The sequence below is a fragment of the Colobus angolensis genome, unplaced genomic scaffold, assembly GCF_000951035.1.
Source record: "Colobus angolensis palliatus isolate OR3802 unplaced genomic scaffold, Cang.pa_1.0 Scaffold68, whole genome shotgun sequence".
NCBI lineage: Eukaryota > Metazoa > Chordata > Mammalia > Primates > Cercopithecidae > Colobus > Colobus angolensis.
Window position 1 is genome coordinate 6,752,814 of NW_012120487.1, and position 18,393 is coordinate 6,771,206.

The 18,393-nt window shown below is 52.4% G+C and overlaps 1 protein-coding gene across 2 annotated transcripts in view; it reads right to left on the reverse strand.

The window, feature by feature from the left end:
- The window catches only part of LOC105500692 (zinc finger protein GLIS1), a 248,727-nt gene that overhangs the window by 86,207 nt on the left and 144,127 nt on the right, over positions 1-18,393 (reverse strand). For both annotated transcript variants that reach the window (XM_011926311.1, XM_011926312.1), the window contains exons 2-3: positions 13,083-13,260; positions 5,601-6,483 (exon numbers count right to left, since the gene is read on the reverse strand). In XM_011926311.1, the coding sequence (XP_011781701.1) occupies positions 5,601-6,483; positions 13,083-13,260 (1,061 nt within the window). The remainder of the gene's footprint in view (positions 1-5,600; positions 6,484-13,082; positions 13,261-18,393) is intronic.

Below are 18,393 nucleotides of genomic sequence, written 5' to 3' on the forward strand. Positions count from 1 at the left end.
GCGCCATTGCACTCCAGCCTGGGCAACAAAGCGAGACTCCATCTCAAAAATAAATAAATAAAAGCAGAGCTGCTCCTCAGGGGACTGTGATCCTGGGCCTGGCAAAGGCAGGCATGGGCAGGAGTTCAGCCAGGAAAACTTCTGTTTGGAGTAGTCCCTTGAAAATGGCTTCAGGTAAATCAACCAACACCAAGAGAAGAGAACAGCGATAGCTTCCGTGACTGAGTTACCCAAGTGACTAAGACTGACAGCAATACCCTGTGCAGCATCAGGTCGGGAGGGTGACTCAGGCCTTGGTGTCTTGTGGCTCCCCATATGCACTGAGGAAGTACTGCCTCCCTTCCTCCACTGTACTGTGAGGCCCAGGAAGTGGTTCCGGCCTGGCTCTGCTGTTGAGCCCTGTGCACCCCAGGACAACTCCCATCACATCTCTAGAAACTGCAAGCCTGGGTCTCTAGACAGAGTGAACAACTGCTGAGCAGCTGAACGTGCTGCTGAGCAGCTGAACGTGCCGGGTGCCTTCCCAAGGGTCATCTAATGCAATCCTAGCACAGCAGAAGACGTGGTAGTATCTGCTGAATACATGACTACACGCCTCACGGGAGATTCCGCCATCTGTTTTACACTTAGGAAAACTGAAGCGACCTGCCCGAGCCTGCAAGGCAGTGATAGAGCAGGAACTGGAATCTGGATCTGTGTGAATCAGAAGGTTGAGTCTCCAGCTTTGTCTATAGAATGATTTTGTCTGATGACTATTACATTCCTTACAGCTTCAATGTTCTAAGTATCAGAGATGCACATGTTCTTCTGTCCATAATCCTGGACCCTGGAAGGGAGCTGCTGAGATTGGGATAGTCAGTGTTTCTCCGGCAGAGACTCAGGGGAGAGGTAGGGATCTCAGATTTCATGCTCCTGAGGGGTCAGCAACTGTAGTCTGAATGAAGGGTCAGTGATTTCACTCAACAGGCTTTTCACTCTGTGCTAGGTGATGCTGAAGAAGTGGGGAAGACCAGGTCCCTAACCTTGGGCAGCTCCCCTTCCAATAGGGGAGTCTGTGGACCAGTCCCCTGAGAGAACATTTACATTCTGCTGAGGAGTAGGTAGAGTTCTGGTGAACAGAACTAGTTATGTAGCCTCTCTAGCCTCAGTTTCCCCACTCAACGGCAGTTGGGGGTTGAGAGCATTAATGCATAAAAAGTGCTCGGCCCGGTGAAACCCCATCTCTACTAAAAAAAAAAAAAGAAAGAAAGAAAGAAAAAGAAAAAACTACAAAAAATTAGCTGGGCGTGGTGGTGGGTGCCTGTAGTCCCAGCTACTCGGGAGGCTGAGGCAGGAGAATGGCATAAACCTGAGAGGCGGAGCTTGCAGTGACCTGAGATCCGGCCACTGCACTCCAGTCCGGGACTCTGCCTAAAAAAAAAAAAAAAAAAAAAAAAAAGGCAAGCATAGAGTGCCTGCCCTGCCCAGAGCAACGGCCCACACACTGCCCTGCCCATCCTACTGACAGCAGAGACTGCTACAGAGTCTCAAGTCCAGGCTCTGCCATCCATTGACTGGCTCTTTTGAGCCACAGTTTCTTCATCTATAAATCAGCTGTAAATAACCCTGCCCTAAGCCCCAGGGCGACTGTACACATCACCTGAGATCAATGCTGGAGTGTGATGGGGAAGCAAGCACCTTCCCTTACATCATCTCTTTTATCCCTAATCACAACAACCCTAAAAGGCAAGTACTATTATTGCTCCATTTTACAATCGAATATGCTGTAGTTCAGAAAGGGTAAGTCACCAGCACGAAGCCACACAGCTGCCAAGTGACTAAACCAGGCTGGGTCCCAGGTCTGTGTGACTCCAGACCTGGCCTTTTCACCTCTGCACATGCCTTCCGGACTGTGCTCACAGCTTTGGTAAAACTCTTCACCAAAGTAAGGGCCTCTTCTCATGCCTATTGTTTTATAAAACCCAAGGTAGAGAAGGGCATTGTCATGACTTTTCCTTTTTCACTCTGCCTCTCTCCTTCTAGATGTGGAGAAAAGCAAGCTACAGTCTGCTAATTTCTGCAGTTGCAGACAATCAGAATTCCGGCCGTCTGGGAGAACCAACCTAAGAAAGCATGAAATTAATCTGTTCAAAGTTAACGTCTTGGAGGCGTCGCGTCAGTATTTGGGTTGGACGCGTAACCTTGTTATCATAACACAGACGAAGCCTCACATTTAATAAGGCTGAGACAACTCGGGCAACGTAAGAAACATAACAGGATATTGCAAAAAGATTAGGGAGCTTCCTCTGGACAGTGTGGATGGGCCGTGCAGAGGGCAGGGTGGGGGATGGATGGTGCCATTGACCCTGGGGGTCCAGCAAGTCCCTAGTCCCAGGCCTGGCCTAAGGACTAAGATGCTCAGGCAGAGGGGAGCAGGGCTCCTCTCAGCACATTGAGGCCTTCCTGGTGCAGGAGCAGAGGCTCTGTTGGCTAAATGTAAGCCAGCTGCGAGAATGGGAGTGTTCCAGTCAGAAGGGGTGGGGGAGGCTTACCTCATGAAAGAACTGTGGAAACGGCTGCTGGAAAGATAATAAAAGGATTAACTGCTATTTTAGTGGGCCATTTACTCTTCAATCAAAATGTCTCATCTATTTCCTGTTCTCCAGAGGCTCTGGGTCCAAAATTCCTTTGTCTATTACAGTGCATGGTAGCAGAGGCCTGTCATGAAAAATTAAAATTTTACAGGGAAGGGAGATTTTACTTATCTGGGTGCTGGTTGAGGCCCACCCCTTCTCCTGGGTTACCCACTGTACTAGCATCATGGAGGAGGGGGAGCACGCCCACCCCACCGCAGGCAAGAGGAGCCCAGGGGAGGCTCTGACAAGCCTCCAAAGCCCAGATCACTGCTGCTGTCTCCAGATGGTGACACCTAGCGGGGCCGGCCATAAGAGCCCAGAGAATAGTCAGTTTAGCAGATCTACACAAACAAGAGCATTGCAGTTTAGAAAGATGCAGGCTTGAGTCCCATTTCAATGGTTACTAACTGTGTAACCCTGAGCAAGTTATTTTTATTACCATTGTCATTCTTAGCCTCTACTCTTATTGTAACTGTTATTGTTTCCAACTAGCTGTGTGACCTGGGGCAAATTATGCAATCTTCCTGAGCCTCAGTTTCCTCATCTGTAAAACGGGGCTTCACAGTATCTACCCCACAGCGTTGTGTTGAGGACCAGGTGGAGTTGTCACTTAGAATAGCACCGGTTCACAGTCTGCACTTGGAAGCTGCTTTCCGGTATTATCATCACCACAATCCTAAACCCTGGAAGAGGCAAGACCAAGTGTTCTCATGGGAGCAAGTGGAAGGCCAGCCAGACTCCACCCAACTTTTATTTCTTCATCTGTAAAAACCCTTGGTTTTACAGGACTTGTAAGGATTAATACTGATAGATGAGTGTAAACATAGCTTGATATCACCTCCTCCATGAAGTCCTTCTGGGCCTTCCTTCCCTGGGCCTACGCAAACTCCAACCCAGGACCTGCCGCTCATCTCCCACCCATCTCTGAGCATGAGTGTTCCCAGGGCAAGGACCATGGCAGGTCCAAGTCTGGGTCCCCAGAGTCAGGCCTCAGCCAGTATAAGCCAGGGTCCTGTGAAGTCTGTGGAATCAAGTGAGATTCTGGCAGCCTGGCCCCAGAGAGAGAGACCCTGAGTCTGCACTGAGTAACCCGGGCCCCTCTGACCCCTCACTGGGCCCTGCTTCCCAAGCTAGAAAGTGGACGGAGAAGGCCTAGATCCTTTCCAAGTTCCCGAATGTCCAACATAGATACTCTTCTGGATGCCGTGATTCCACACAGAGGCCCCACTGTGAGAAGACCACTAACCACAGACAGAATCCAGGTGTAAGCCAGTGTCCTATGCAGTCTTGTCAAGGTTCCTTCGGGTCACAGAGCCTCCACCTAGGCCCCCACAGGCACCCATGGGCTCACCCATAAGAGAGAATCTGTGAAGGATAACTGTGGCTCAGCAGCTGTCAGCTCCAGGGTCTCGGGGAGAGATGGGGGCCCAGCTGGTTCCCAGCAGCCCTGGCCTGGCCTGCGTGCTGTCTGTTGGTCAACTCCTTCTAGGCAGGATCATGTGTCACAGGACCCCAAACAAGCCAGGGCATCGCCAGGGGCTGGCCCAGCCACCAGGCCTCCTCCAGCATCCTGTCAGCCCAAAGGCACAAGATAAAGTCAAAATCTCAGCCTGTCCAATGCACTCTCCCTACCACTGCTCCACACACCAGAATGCTAACCACAAGCTCCCTCCTCCTGCCTCCCCTTGGCACAGGCCATTCACTGCTGCTCACTTGTTTACAAAGCAAACTCTTTCTCCTCCTTCAAGACCCAGCCTCCTGAAGCCGCAGAAACGGATCCTGTCCAACGTCTAGCTCCCAGCTCCACAGGTGGGTGGGGCCCACAGGAGGATAGAGTTTATGCTGCTGACTGCCAATGTGTCCTGCCTCCTTCCTGGCCCCTACAATGTCACCCTGGGCTCTGAGTGGGGACACTATGCTCCTTCCCAGACCAAGTGCTCCGTGAGTGGGTGTCCAATGACAGTGTCAATGTGCAAGTGTGAAACAGCTTGACTTTGGCTATGGCACCAGCCCCAGCACACCAGCCATGCTGCTGCCCTGATGCCTGGGTGGGCTGGGCAGTGGCCCTGGTGGCCCATGCTTCTCATCACCAAGCACACCCTGAGGTCCAGCTCTGGGCAGGTACCTCTCCTGGTGGGCTGGCTGGGCCTCGGAGGTAGCACAGCAATTAGGCTGAGTGTATCAGGGAGTGCTCTTAGCCTCTGATACAGCTATTCCCCCACAGACGGGACAGAAATGACCTGTCACAGAAATGACCCATCATAAGGGCCGGAGGCCTGGGTACCCACAGTTAATATGCGTGCGTGCGTGTGTGTGTGTGCGCACACGTGCATGTGTGTGCGCACGTGCGCATGCACGCATAATGTTAGTGCCAGAAACCTGTCTCAACTCCAGGAAGAATGCTGCTGGTACGACCCAGGGCCTTAGCTAGTAATCCTGGGCCCCAGCCCAAAGCCTGCCCTGGGGACCTGCAGCTCTCCAGCTGGGTGCCTGTGAGGCCTCACTGTCCCTTGGTGGAAGCCAAGGCTGTAGGCAGCACCAGAAGGCCCAGGGAATCTCACTGGGATGGGTGGCAATGAGGGCCCAGTGCTGGAGGAAAGCATGTTCTCCACATCTCATTTGGCCACCAGTAGGTGGGACATGGAGCACAAACACATAGAAGAAGAGGATGGCCACACCTGTTTTTCCAATCGCATGTGCACACAGCCCCGGGCCCTGTGGCATGCTAAGATATATCTAATGCCTCAGGGTGGGGGACTGGACACCTGATGAGTATGAGGGCCCCTCTGCCACAGTTTCCAGTGACAGGGGCAGTGACCATCTTCACCAGTGGCTACATCCACAGCATGGGTCCTTCCCTCCTCGACCACAGGAATCTCAGTCAGCCCCGAGGAAGGAGTCCCAAGTGGCCTCTCCTGGGGCACTGGGTGGGTGCTGCTGTGCCAGAGGGGCTGGGGTGAGGCCTGGCGGCCAGTGGGAACTCACCATGCATTTGTTGGGCTTCTCGCCCGAGTGCACCCGCATGTGGATGAGCAGCTTGTAGCGGGCGTTGAAGGGCTTGTAGCGGCGCACACAGCCAGCCCAGAAGCAGGTGAAGTCCTCGCCCTTGCGCTGGTCGATGTGGCTCTTCTCGATGTGCCGCACCAGCTCCTCCTGCTGCTCATAGGCTGCACAGCAGTCCACCCAGCGGCACGCCTGCTGCCCGGCCACTACCCTGCCCGCCAGGCCCAGCCCCAGGCCTCCAAGGCTCGGGCCAGGCGGCAACTGAGACAGGGGATAGGGGGGCGGCAGGTCCTGCTGGTGAGGCCCAAAGAGCTCTGAAAACTCATCCGCGGGTTCCTGCTTCAGGAAGCTCGCCTTCCGGCAGGCTTCAGGTTGCAAGCTGCCCTCATGGCTGTCCGTCGATGCAGGGCCAGGCCGGGCCCTCTTGGAAGGGCCCCCCAGGTCTCCCGCCAGAGGGGGGCTCCGGAGTCCATTTACACAGGTGACCAGAGACATCTGGGAGGAGCGGATGATGGAGGTGACGTCGGAGGAGGCACAGGGTGAGGAGGAGGCTGGGGAGGTGGGGGGTAGGCCCAAGAGGCAGCAGCGCTTCAGGCTGCCCTCAGGGAGGTGGGCCTCAGGCTGGGGGCCAGGGCCAGAGCTGGGTTCACTGCCCAGAAGGTAGCAGGAAGGCGCAGGGGTGGTGAGGCTTCCGCCTGGGAGGTCCAGGTCTGGGTGCAGGCAAGCGGCCGGTGGGGCCCGACAGTGGGCAGACAGGGACGTGCGGGCCTCTGCCATGGCTTGGTAGTTGGGCAGGGACTCCTGTTTGATGTGTTGTGTGGTTGGGAGGCTGCCGTTCACATAGGTGGCCTGGGGTCTGGGAGACCTGGAAGACAGTGGCCAGAGAGGTCATGAGAGGCTGGGCATGCCACAGAGGGAAGGCCCAGGCAGGGGCAGACAGGGAAGCTGAGGACCAAGGAATGGACAAGCCCAGGGCAGGAGACAGAGGCTGAAGGCTGAAGGCAGAGAAACAGCACCTACAGATTGGTTGTCTGGAAAACAAGGCAGAGTGTAAAGGAAAATGGGGAGAGAGAGGAAGAGGAGGGCTGGGGAAGGAAAGAAGAGGCAGGAGGCCAGGCACAAGGGCTCATGCCTATAATCCCAGCACTTTGGGAAGCCAAGGCAAGAAGACTGCTTGAGTCCAGGCGTGTTCAAGACCAGCCTGGGCTACATAGTGAGACTCTATCTCTACAAAAAAATTTACAAATTAGACAGGTGTGGGGTTGTGCACCTGTAGTCCCAGCTACTTGGCAGGCTGAGGTAGCAGGATTGCTTGAGCCCAGGAGGTTGAGGCTGCAGGGAGCCAAGGTCATAACATGCACTCCAGGGTGAATGTGGTGAGACCACCAGGAAGGAGGACCTTGCATCCTTTTACCAAAGCTCAGCACCCCTACCCAGCCCTGAATGCCACGCCATCCTGCCTCCCAGGGGGCTTTCCTGCTCCCTCTCCGTGGCCTTCTAGTGAGTTCTCCAGGAAGAAGGCTGAGGCTGGCATTTTGAGGAACACCCAGATCCAGGGTATATTAAATTCTACTTACATGTCCCTTAAGTCTTTCTTAATTTTTGTAATCTAGCTTAACTTCTACAAACGCTAATTGTATGACACTTTGCCCCAAGCAGCCTGGCCTTTCCACTGTTAATGTCAGTGCATGGGGGAGTGTGAAGTGCAGTCCTGGTGGGGATGTCTCAGGAGGAACTGAGGCAAAACTTCTGAGGGGTCCCAGGGATTCAGGCCCTCACAATGTGACTGCATGAAACTGCGATTTTGGGGAAAAGCCATGGTGCAGGCCAGGCAGGGCAGCCCACGGGAATACATGGGTTTGAGATCAGGCTCAGCCACATTCAGCTGTGCAAACTTGGGCAACGTCCTTTGCCATCCTGGGCCTTTCTCCTCCTCTGGGATATCAGGTGGATCCTTCCCATAAGAGCAAGGGTGGATAGGCGGGCACGGCTGCGGTTTGCCAGGTGACTGTCTTCACCATACAGGTGGTATACAGGTGTCCAGAGGGCCTCTCCCAGATGTGGAGCATTCCCTCCACCCCTGCGCAGGAGGCCAGGCTTAAAGGATGCAAGGGGATTCCTGCACTGATGCTTCCACCATTCAGAGTGGTGGGACCAGGTAAGGTGTAGAGAGGGATGGCAGGGCCTGCCTGTCACCAGAGCACTCTGAAAAGGGGAAAGGTCAGGAAGGTGAGGCGGGGCTGAGAGTCAGGAAGCCCCTCTGGCTGGCTAGGCAGAACAGGAAGCCTGATGCTATGCCTGAAGTCTGGCTAGAACACCCCATGCCACCTCATCCCATCTGAACCTCAGTTTCCTTGCCTGTAAAATGGGGGCTAAGTCTACCTTCGAGGCTGGCTGCCAGATCGAGTGAGATGGCCCTGTGACAGGGGATGGCAGGGTGAAGGGAGCTCTTATCGCTGCTGTTCTACCGCCACTGTCTTGGGGCTCTCTGAAGCCAGAGCTGTGGGGTCATCACCTGTCCCTCGGTTTCCCAAGATGGCCTTGCAGCTTCAGCCCCTCTATCTCTGGCTCCCTGCAGCTGCAGCATCCCCAGCTCCAGTCATGAGGTAGAGGGGAGGGGAATGGACAGGGAAGAGGGAAAGCCAGAGTCTGGAGGCCCTCAGAGAGCATGTGCTCCAATCGCATCACACACAGGTGGGAAAGGGGCTGAGAGGGCGCAAGGCCTGCATGCAGGCGTACAGCAGCAAGCTGGGGCCAGGCCTGGGAACCCCCATGCCCCTTCTCTGGAGTGTAGGTGTTTTTTCCTATGTTGAACTGACCTGAAGCTCCCCCTGAATGAAGGGGAAGGGGAAGGGCTTTTCTGTTTGTTTCTCAACTACACCTAGCGACCTCTTCCCTCCCAAGAACCATAATCTAAGTGGTCATTGGGGGAGTCAGAAGGAGGTTTGAGTCCAAGGTAGACAGGAAACAGGCATCTCCTCTCCCCAGGGCTGGGCACACTGCCCCCACCATTGCCAGCAGAAAGCTCTGAGTATCTTAAAGATCTGATAGAAAAGTGGTAACTTTATAGGGCTTAAAAAAAATAAAAGCAAGTCAGGCGCGGTGGCTCATACCTGTAATCCCAGGATTTTGGGAGGCCGAGGTGGGTGGATCACCTGAGGTCAGGAGTTTGAGACCAGCCTGACCAACATGGAGAAACCCCGTCTCTACAAAAATACAAAAATTATTCAGGCATGGTGATGCACGCCTGTAATTTCAGCTACTCAGGAGGCTGAGGCAGGAGAACTGCTTGCCCAGGAGGCAGAAGTTGCAGTGAGCCAAGATCGCGCCATTGCACTCCAGCCTGGGCAACAAAGCGAGACTCCATCTCAAAAATAAATAAATAAAAGCAGAGCTGCTCCTCAGGGGACTGTGATCCTGGGCCTGGCAAAGGCAGGCATGGGCAGGAGTTCAGCCAGGAAAACTTCTGTTTGGAGTAGTCCCTTGAAAATGGCTTCAGGTAAATCAACCAACACCAAGAGAAGAGAACAGCGATAGCTTCCGTGACTGAGTTACCCAAGTGACTAAGACTGACAGCAATACCCTGTGCAGCATCAGGTCGGGAGGGTGACTCAGGCCTTGGTGTCTTGTGGCTCCCCATATGCACTGAGGAAGTACTGCCTCCCTTCCTCCACTGTACTGTGAGGCCCAGGAAGTGGTTCCGGCCTGGCTCTGCTGTTGAGCCCTGTGCACCCCAGGACAACTCCCATCACATCTCTAGAAACTGCAAGCCTGGGTCTCTAGACAGAGTGAACAACTGCTGAGCAGCTGAACGTGCTGCTGAGCAGCTGAACGTGCCGGGTGCCTTCCCAAGGGTCATCTAATGCAATCCTAGCACAGCAGAAGACGTGGTAGTATCTGCTGAATACATGACTACACGCCTCACGGGAGATTCCGCCATCTGTTTTACACTTAGGAAAACTGAAGCGACCTGCCCGAGCCTGCAAGGCAGTGATAGAGCAGGAACTGGAATCTGGATCTGTGTGAATCAGAAGGTTGAGTCTCCAGCTTTGTCTATAGAATGATTTTGTCTGATGACTATTACATTCCTTACAGCTTCAATGTTCTAAGTATCAGAGATGCACATGTTCTTCTGTCCATAATCCTGGACCCTGGAAGGGAGCTGCTGAGATTGGGATAGTCAGTGTTTCTCCGGCAGAGACTCAGGGGAGAGGTAGGGATCTCAGATTTCATGCTCCTGAGGGGTCAGCAACTGTAGTCTGAATGAAGGGTCAGTGATTTCACTCAACAGGCTTTTCACTCTGTGCTAGGTGATGCTGAAGAAGTGGGGAAGACCAGGTCCCTAACCTTGGGCAGCTCCCCTTCCAATAGGGGAGTCTGTGGACCAGTCCCCTGAGAGAACATTTACATTCTGCTGAGGAGTAGGTAGAGTTCTGGTGAACAGAACTAGTTATGTAGCCTCTCTAGCCTCAGTTTCCCCACTCAACGGCAGTTGGGGGTTGAGAGCATTAATGCATAAAAAGTGCTCGGCCCGGTGAAACCCCATCTCTACTAAAAAAAAAAAAAGAAAGAAAGAAAGAAAAAGAAAAAACTACAAAAAATTAGCTGGGCGTGGTGGTGGGTGCCTGTAGTCCCAGCTACTCGGGAGGCTGAGGCAGGAGAACGGTGTGAACCCGGGAGGTGGAGCTTGCAGTGAGCCGAGATCGTGCCACTGCACTCCAGCCTGGGCGACACAATGAGACTCCGTCTCAAAAAACAACAACAAAAAAAGTTCTTGGCCTGGGGTGTAGTGCGCAGTGAGCACACCACCATCATTTTTTTATTAGCGGTAGGATCTGGGCCTCCTGGGACCATGAGGACTGAATAAGAGAATGTACACCCGAAGGAGTCACTCAGGAAACTGGGGCTATTTTTATTAGTATTAGAGAGTTCGGCTGGAGGCAAGGAGGCGGCTGGCGCAGGAGCCCAGGCGCTAGTTGCAGGGTCCTAAGATTGGGAGGGGCAGGCACCAAGAGTGGAGAGAAGAGGCCCCAAACATAAGCCCATTGGGCGGTTGGGGGAAGGCACAGAATTCGGATCAGGTGTGGCACAGGGGTTTAGGAAATGAGCAAGTCTGAAAGTGTCAGCTCAAATTCAACCACTTTAATAGGGAGGGTGTGGGGGCACAGCAACTTAGACTGATGCCAGCGTAGAATTCTACATACAGACTCTCCTGTGCCGTAAATTGTCAAAATGATATTCAAAATGACAAATGATATTTCTGACTGTCTCTAGCAAAATAAAAAAAAATCTTCTTCCTTAGCTTTTCCTAGATTAGCACAGCTTCTACCCTGAGAGATAATAGAATGAATTTCACCAGGGGAATTGGATACCACTGGAGAGCCTCCAGAGAAGAATCCAGTAGATAAATGCATTTGACTGTCACCAAACAATGCACGGCTCAAAGTCTAAAAGACACTTCATCCTTGCTATGGATTGATTTGTGTGCCCCCAAAATTTATACACTGAAGCCCTAACACCCAGTGTGACTGTGTTTGGAGACAGAGCCTTTAAATAAATAATTAAGGCTAAACGAGGTCATAAGGGTGAGATCCTACTCTGGTAAGACAGGTGTTCTTATAAGAAATGAGGGTAGGGCATGGTGGCTCATGCCTGTAATCTCAGCACTTTGGGAGGCTAAGGCAGGTGAATCGCTTGAGCCCAGGAGTTCGAGACCAGCCTGGCCAACATGGTGAAACTCTGTCTCTACAAAAAATTAGCCAGGCGTGGTGGCACACGCCTGTAGTCCCAGCTGCTGGAGTGGTTGAGGTAGCAGGATCACTTGAGCCTGGGAGGTGAAGGCTGCAGTGAGCTGACATTGTGCCACTGCACCCCAGCCTGGGTGACAGAGTAAGACCCTGTCTCAAAAAAAAAGGAATTAGGGCACAGGCCGAGGGATGGCCACATGAGGACTCGGTGACAAGGCGGCCACCTGTGAGCTAAGGAGAGAGGCTTCAGAAGAAACCAAACCTGCTGGCACCTCAGTCCTGCACTTCTAGCCTCCAGAATGGTGAGAAAGCACAATTCTGTTGTTTAAACCACCTAGTCCATGGCATTTACTATGGCAGCCTAAACAAATGAATACACGCCTAAAATCAGAAGTTTTACTAATATCAAAGGAAGCCAGAAGGAATCTAAATTCTCAAAGGAAAATGGTTGCACTTGGGAAGAACAGCATCCTTCTATTTAGGAATTTCTCTACTGTGGAGCTTTCACAAGAACGTAAACTCCATCAGGGGAGATCTTTGCTTCCTTCACCAAGATGCTCCCAGCACCGACCACAGTGCCTGGCACGTGACAGGCACTTGATAAATGGCTGGTGAAGGAATAAACTGCAAACCAGCCACTGGGCAAATGTTTAGAATCTCTGGTCTGTGAAGCAGGCCTCAGGCCAGCAGCCCCAGGCAGTGGGTGAGAGGCCTGGGGCTGAGCTCATGTGCACAGAGGCCTGTCTGTGACTGACCTGACTGTCAGCAAACCAGAGGGCACCAAGGCTGCTATGGTTTGAATATCTGTTCCCTCCCAAACTCATGCTGAAACTTAATCCCAAATGTGGCAGTGTTGAGAGGTGGTGCCTTTAAAAGGTGACTGGGTTGGGTCATGAAGGCTCTGCCTCATGTATGGATGAATCCGTTCATGGGTTAATGGATGATCACGGGAGTGGGACTGGTGGCTTTATAAAACGAGAGGGACCCGAGCTAGCATGCTCAGCCCCCTCACAGGTAATGCCCTGCGCCACCTCAGGACTCTGCAGAGGCCCAGCCAGCAAGAAGGGCCTCACCAGATGCAGCCCCCCAATCTTGGACTTAGCCTCCAAAACTGTAAGAAGTAAATTCCTTTTCTTTATAAATTACCCAGTGCCAGGTATTCTGTCAATATCTAACAGAAAACAGACTAAGACAAAGACACAACTGAGACCCCAGGAGAAACTGTAGGAGGCGGGTGTCAGCCCAGTGCACACCCTAATGAGACAGGGTGGCCAGCACTGGAAGTGTGCAGGCACTGAGCAGACAGCTACCCAGCAGGGCTTTGTGGGCCATGGTCTCCTGGGGCAGAGATGGCACGTGGGAGGAATCCCTCTCTGCCCTATCAGCAGTTCAGGGTTTGACACTCTAGAAACTCTGAGCTGGGTTTTCCTTCCCCAACCTACCCATGAATCTTCCTCTTCTGAAATGATTGATTCTCTGTGAAAAGCTCCGTCTGCTTGTTCGGCAGGGAAACACCTCAACAGAACCATCCTTGTGTCTCTCAGAAGGCAAAGCAGGAGGTGCAGGATCTAGGCCAGGCAGCCGCTTCTGAGCTACGGGCCCCTCGTGCCTCCATTTCCCCATGTGTCCCCCCAGCTAAACAGAGGAGGTGAGGCCTGAGGCCCTTGGTCCTGGGGCCTCCTGGGAGTGTCCACGGAAAGCAGCTGCCCACACCTACCTGTTAGGGTGGGGAAAATGCAGCAGCCTCTCACAAGCTTGGGGGTGAGCCCGAGGTGGCGGGCTTCCTGCAGGGAGAAACAGGCCCTGGCAGCAGGTGGGGCCAGGGCCCTCAGCAAGGTCCAGGTCCAGCAGGCTCTTCTCTGAGCCCGGGGTGCAGTGGCCGTAGCTTCCATTCACTAGGCAGAGAAAGACAGGGAGAGAGGGATACAGTGAATATGAACAGCCTGCAGAGGGGTGTGGGGAGAGGGCAGTCCCTGGGGTACAGCAAGGGCCAGGGCGCCCAGAGCCAACACTCACTGCATCCTTGCTGCATGCAAGGTTCCAGGATACCTCATCTAATTCCCACAACTACCAGCAGGATCGATAATAAAATCCTCCATTCTCAGATAGGGATGCTGGGTCTCTGGTGGTTAAATGACTGTTACATGAACACTGGACACCTCCTATGTACAGACACTGTTCTAGGTGCAGGAAACACTGGTAAACAAGAGAAACTCCGAGTCTCTTGGAGCGCACAGTGTATTATCCTCACGTTAACCACATGGTGCTCATGAGGCAAGGTGTGAGAACACCAGCTGGGGCGGGTGGCTGCTCAGCTGCGCTGCTACCCACAGGCCAGAGGGAGCAGGGCTGACATGTGGATGTCAAGGAGTAGGTGCTCACTAAACAGCATCTGGTACTGTTAACACAAAAGTTCAGTCTTCGCTGCCTTCCAAATTGTGTTACACCATAGAAACACAGTGTGCAGTTATACCTCGCTATCACCTGATTCCTCCACAGCCTGCTTCATGCCCTGCCTCGCCCTGCTAGTGGGTTTCTAGGAAGACTAACTGAAGCAGTTGATGTGAAAGTGCTGAAAAATCACATAAAGTGTAACAAAAGAGTCAGGTGTGCTTGTTCTAAGCTCCTTCCCCTCTCTGGGCCTCAGTTTTCTCATCTATAGAAGAGGGAAACATGCCTCCAAACTCTATCTTCTTACGCTTTCTGTCCTGTAACTCACAGAGCAAAGCTAGGGAGGAAAGGACATGAACTTTGGGGGCTGACAGACCTCAATGTGAGCCCCTACTCTGCCCCAAACCAATTCCATAACTCGGACAAATCCCTGCGCAGGGTGGACCCTGTTTCCCCTGTGTAAAATGGGGCCAGTTTCACCCGTTCCCCAGTGATGCTGTGAGCCTCTGAGAACAGAGGCACAAAGTCCCTAGCACAGTGCTGAAACCTAGCAGACATGCCAAGAAGGAAAATTGTTCTTTTTTTTTTGGAGACGGAGTCCAGCTCTGTCGCCCAGGCTGGAGTGCAGTGGCGCAATCTCGGCTCACTGCAAGCTCCGCCTCCCGGGTTTACGCCATTCTCCTGCCTCAGCCTCCCAAGTAGCTGGGACTACAGGTGCCCACCATCTCGCCCGGCTAGTTTTTGTATTTTTTAGTAGAGATGGGGTTTCACCGTGTAGCTCAGGATGGTCTCGATCTCCTGACCTCGTGATCCACCCGTCTCGGCCTCCCAAAGTGCTGGGATTACAGGCTTGAGCCACCGCGCCCGGTCAGGAAAATTGTTCTTATTGTTAAACAGCACTTCAACAATTACAAAGTGCCTTGCAGATATAATAATACATGATGATAGGCCCAAGTATGGCCAACACTGAGGAAGATAAACCATTAAGACGTGAAAAAAACCTGGTCCCAGAACATGATTGACTCCTTACCACGAGGAAAAGGACATCAGCAAGAGCAGCATCTGCCGAGCAGCCTGTGTAGAACCAGGGCTGGGGACACACACCACTGTCTCACTTGAGCATCCCCACTGCTGTCCAAGGGAGGCCCGAGTCTCACTATCCCCATTTTACAGAGGACAAAACAGAGGCGTGGGGAGGTTCAATTACTCACCCAAGAATACACAGCTAGGAAGCCTCTGAGTTGGATTTCCGGATCAGATCTGTCAGACCCAAACCCCACATCTTAATCGCTATGTAATAAGAAGAAGCCTTTTAGAGAGTCCACCCCTGAGGATCCCTGTCCCTCAACCCTAATTCTAGCCTGCCCACAAGGCAGTTCCTTCAGCACACAATTATCCCCGTGCTGAGGCTGGGCACTCAGTGCTAACTAGCCACGTGCCATAGCTCTGGAGAGGCACCAGGCATTTGCTTGCCGAGCACGTTCCAGTCTGTGGATGAGCACGCAATGCTCACAAGGTCCCAGGGCAGGTGAGGTGCTCATATAGGAGCCTCCAGGTTCCCGGTCACACGCGAGCCTGTGGAGAGGACTCGGCAAACATCTGCTCCCACGCCACCTTCCCAGCCCCAGCCCCAGCCCCAGTCCTGGCCCGTCCTGCTGCAAGCAATGCTTGTTCCCACTGGCCCTGGCTGCTGCCTGGCCAGCCCCTCACAAGCTTATGTTTTAATAACTGGGTTTTTAATTAAAATGAAATCCCTGGTAACAAATGTGAATGGCCTGAGTTAATGAGAGCAGGCTGCCGCTCATTTAACTCCGTCTCTGCTTGGCCGTCTTTGCTTTTTCCAAATCGTTTCTGCATGCAATTTTATTGTCCCATTGAGGCAAACCCTGGACTGGGCCTCAGAAAACTGTGGATAATTTTATGACCATTAATAGCATTTGGAGCAGAGAGCGCTTAATCATCACATGGGGCAGTTTCACCAGGGTCTTTCTCCCAGAGTCTCTAACGGGGGGTACCGTTCAGAGCTTCCTTCCAGAACTCACCAGGCCCCTCCAGGGCCTTGGGTTACTCCTCCCCTCCTGCACTTAGGAGGCTGTGTGCAGTGAAGGAAGACAGGCCCTAGAAAGGGTGGAGAGGCAGCACCTACCAAGCCCTCACCCATCAAGCCCTTCAAGGGTCCATCCCTGTGGGGCAGGGGCAGGACAGCCATTTCCCAGATGAGAAAGGCAAGGTTTGGAGAGAGATTCTGTGCCTCTGAGCAGGCTTGGGGGTCTGTAAGAGGCAGGGCCACAGTTCAAACCTAGATCTCCCAGACTTCGAAGCCCATATCCTGCTGCCTCTTGGCCAACTGCTGAATAACCAGAGACCCCTAAGTAAGTGTCCCCGCCTTTGACTCCAATGAGGGTCATGTTGGAGAGCCTCTGGGAAAGTAAAAAGTAAAACCATCATAATTATGTCTAAGCTTTAATCTTTGCAATAATTCTGCCAGAAGGGTAAGCCCACTCCACTGACAGATGAGGACACAAAGGCTCAGAGGGGTCAAAGCAGTTTGCCAAGGTCACACAGGAAAGAAGGGGCTGAGTGGAGATCAAACCCATCACTTCTACGGGAAGAAATAGTCTTTACCCAACAAACTACTGAGGCCTGTTAGCTTCTTTTCCTCTGGATACAGTAAAAGGTTTTCCTGCAGAAAATAAACAAGCCAGCTTTGGGAAGGAGGGAGGAAGGCACCACTCAGGTCATAGAATGGTGCCACTTAGTGCTCTAGGCTCATTCAAGCCCCTGTCTGCTGGGACCCTCACAGCACTCTGGGTAGAAACATCAACCTCCCAACTTTGCAGAGGGACACTGAGCACCAGAGCCAGCAAGTAGCCACCCAAGGTCATATAGTAATTGCTGGCATAGCCGGGGCCCAAAGTTGGTTTCTCAAAGCCTAGACTCTGCCCCAGGATACCTGCTGTCTCAGAGACTGGAAGTTAAATCCAACGTTGCAACACGTGTCCCAGAAGTGCTGTTGGGACTGTCACCACACTGATGGGGGGACTCTCACCGCTACCCATCACGGGCCTACATCTGCCAGGAAGGATGTAGGCACTGCCTCCTGTCTGTTGTCTTGCCTCCCTGTCCCCAGGAGCTTCACAAGACCCAGATGGAGGAGGTCCACTCCTGTTCACTCTCCATCTCCAGACAGCATTGATGGATGGATCCTTCCCTGGGAAAGCTGGGGGAGCAGGGGTGCCCTAGAAAGGGGTTGGCATCCGCAACCATGTCTCACTCTGTGCCACAGGGGGCCAAGAGCCAACCTTGGGTCTGGCTTTCCCCATGCAAATGAAGTTCCTTTGGAGACTTACAGGGTAATGGAGTCCTGTATTTACTTTTACAAGTTAGTGAGAAATCCTAGAATGTCAGAGTCGGGACTGGCTGACCATCTACTTCATTAATAGATAAGAAGCTAAGGCTCAGAGAAGGAAAGGGCCTGCCCCAGCCACACAGCAAATCCATAGCAGGGCCTGGATTGGCACTTTTTAAGCTAGGTAAGAATGTGGTTTGGTTTTCTCATCAAGCGTCAATCTTCTTATCTGTAAAATGGTGCTACCACCTAAACTCACAAGGCTGAGGTAACAAATAAGAATATGAACATGATGCATTTGGCATGAGGTCTCGCTCACAGTTAGTGCTTAAAAAGTAAAGTGATGATAATTATTTCTTTTATTTCTCCTTGAGCCTGGGGCAGGGAGACGGGGACCTGTAGGGGAAACACGCTGTCCCCAGAAAGGGCAGGTCTGGATGATTCTAAGGCCAGACTCAGAAGGACAAACCCCCAAGACTTGGGATTCAGTACATGCAGGATGGGGCAGCCTGAACGAGGTCACAGCCAACAAATCTGAAGCAAACAGCTCTAGTTACACACCAGAGAGCTTTGCAAATTACCATAATGACTTGGCTATAAAGCGGCACCACATATAAGGTGACTCCCCACAAGAATTTTAATTTATGCTGAACCCTGCCAAGTCTGCGTGAGAGTGGACAATGATGCATTCAGCATCTAAGACCCAGAGGCTGACTCCTTGCAGTCCCGGGACCATCCAGCAGCTGGGTCCAGGCAGGCCTACATCGTGACTGCCTTCTTGTTCACCCACAAGCAGTTTTAGTGCCTATCAGGCACTGGGCAGGTGATAGGGCACTGCACTTTATAATTTACAAAACATTTTTGCAGCCATCACCTATGAGCTTCATTACAACCCTCAGGAGTTGGCTGGGCAGGCTCAGAGAGGGTAGGTGATTTGCCCAAGCTCACACAGCAAGTATAGGGCTTAGACTTGCCTGACTCAGCCATCTAGTCAGCAAACTTTTTCTGTAAAGAGCAAAAAAGTAAATGATTTAGGTTTTGTGAGTATATAGTCCCTGCCACAACTAAACTCTGCCCTTGTACCATAAAATATATATATGGGGGTGTGTGTGTGTGTGTATATATATGTATGTATGTGTATATATGTGTGTGTGTGTGTGTGTGTATAAACAAATGAGTGGGACTGTGTTCCAATAAAACTTTATTTAGAAAACAGATTGCTGGCTCCTAGGCTGTTAATCTGCCAACCCCCAATCTCATGCAGCAGTGAGAGAGACAGGATTCAACA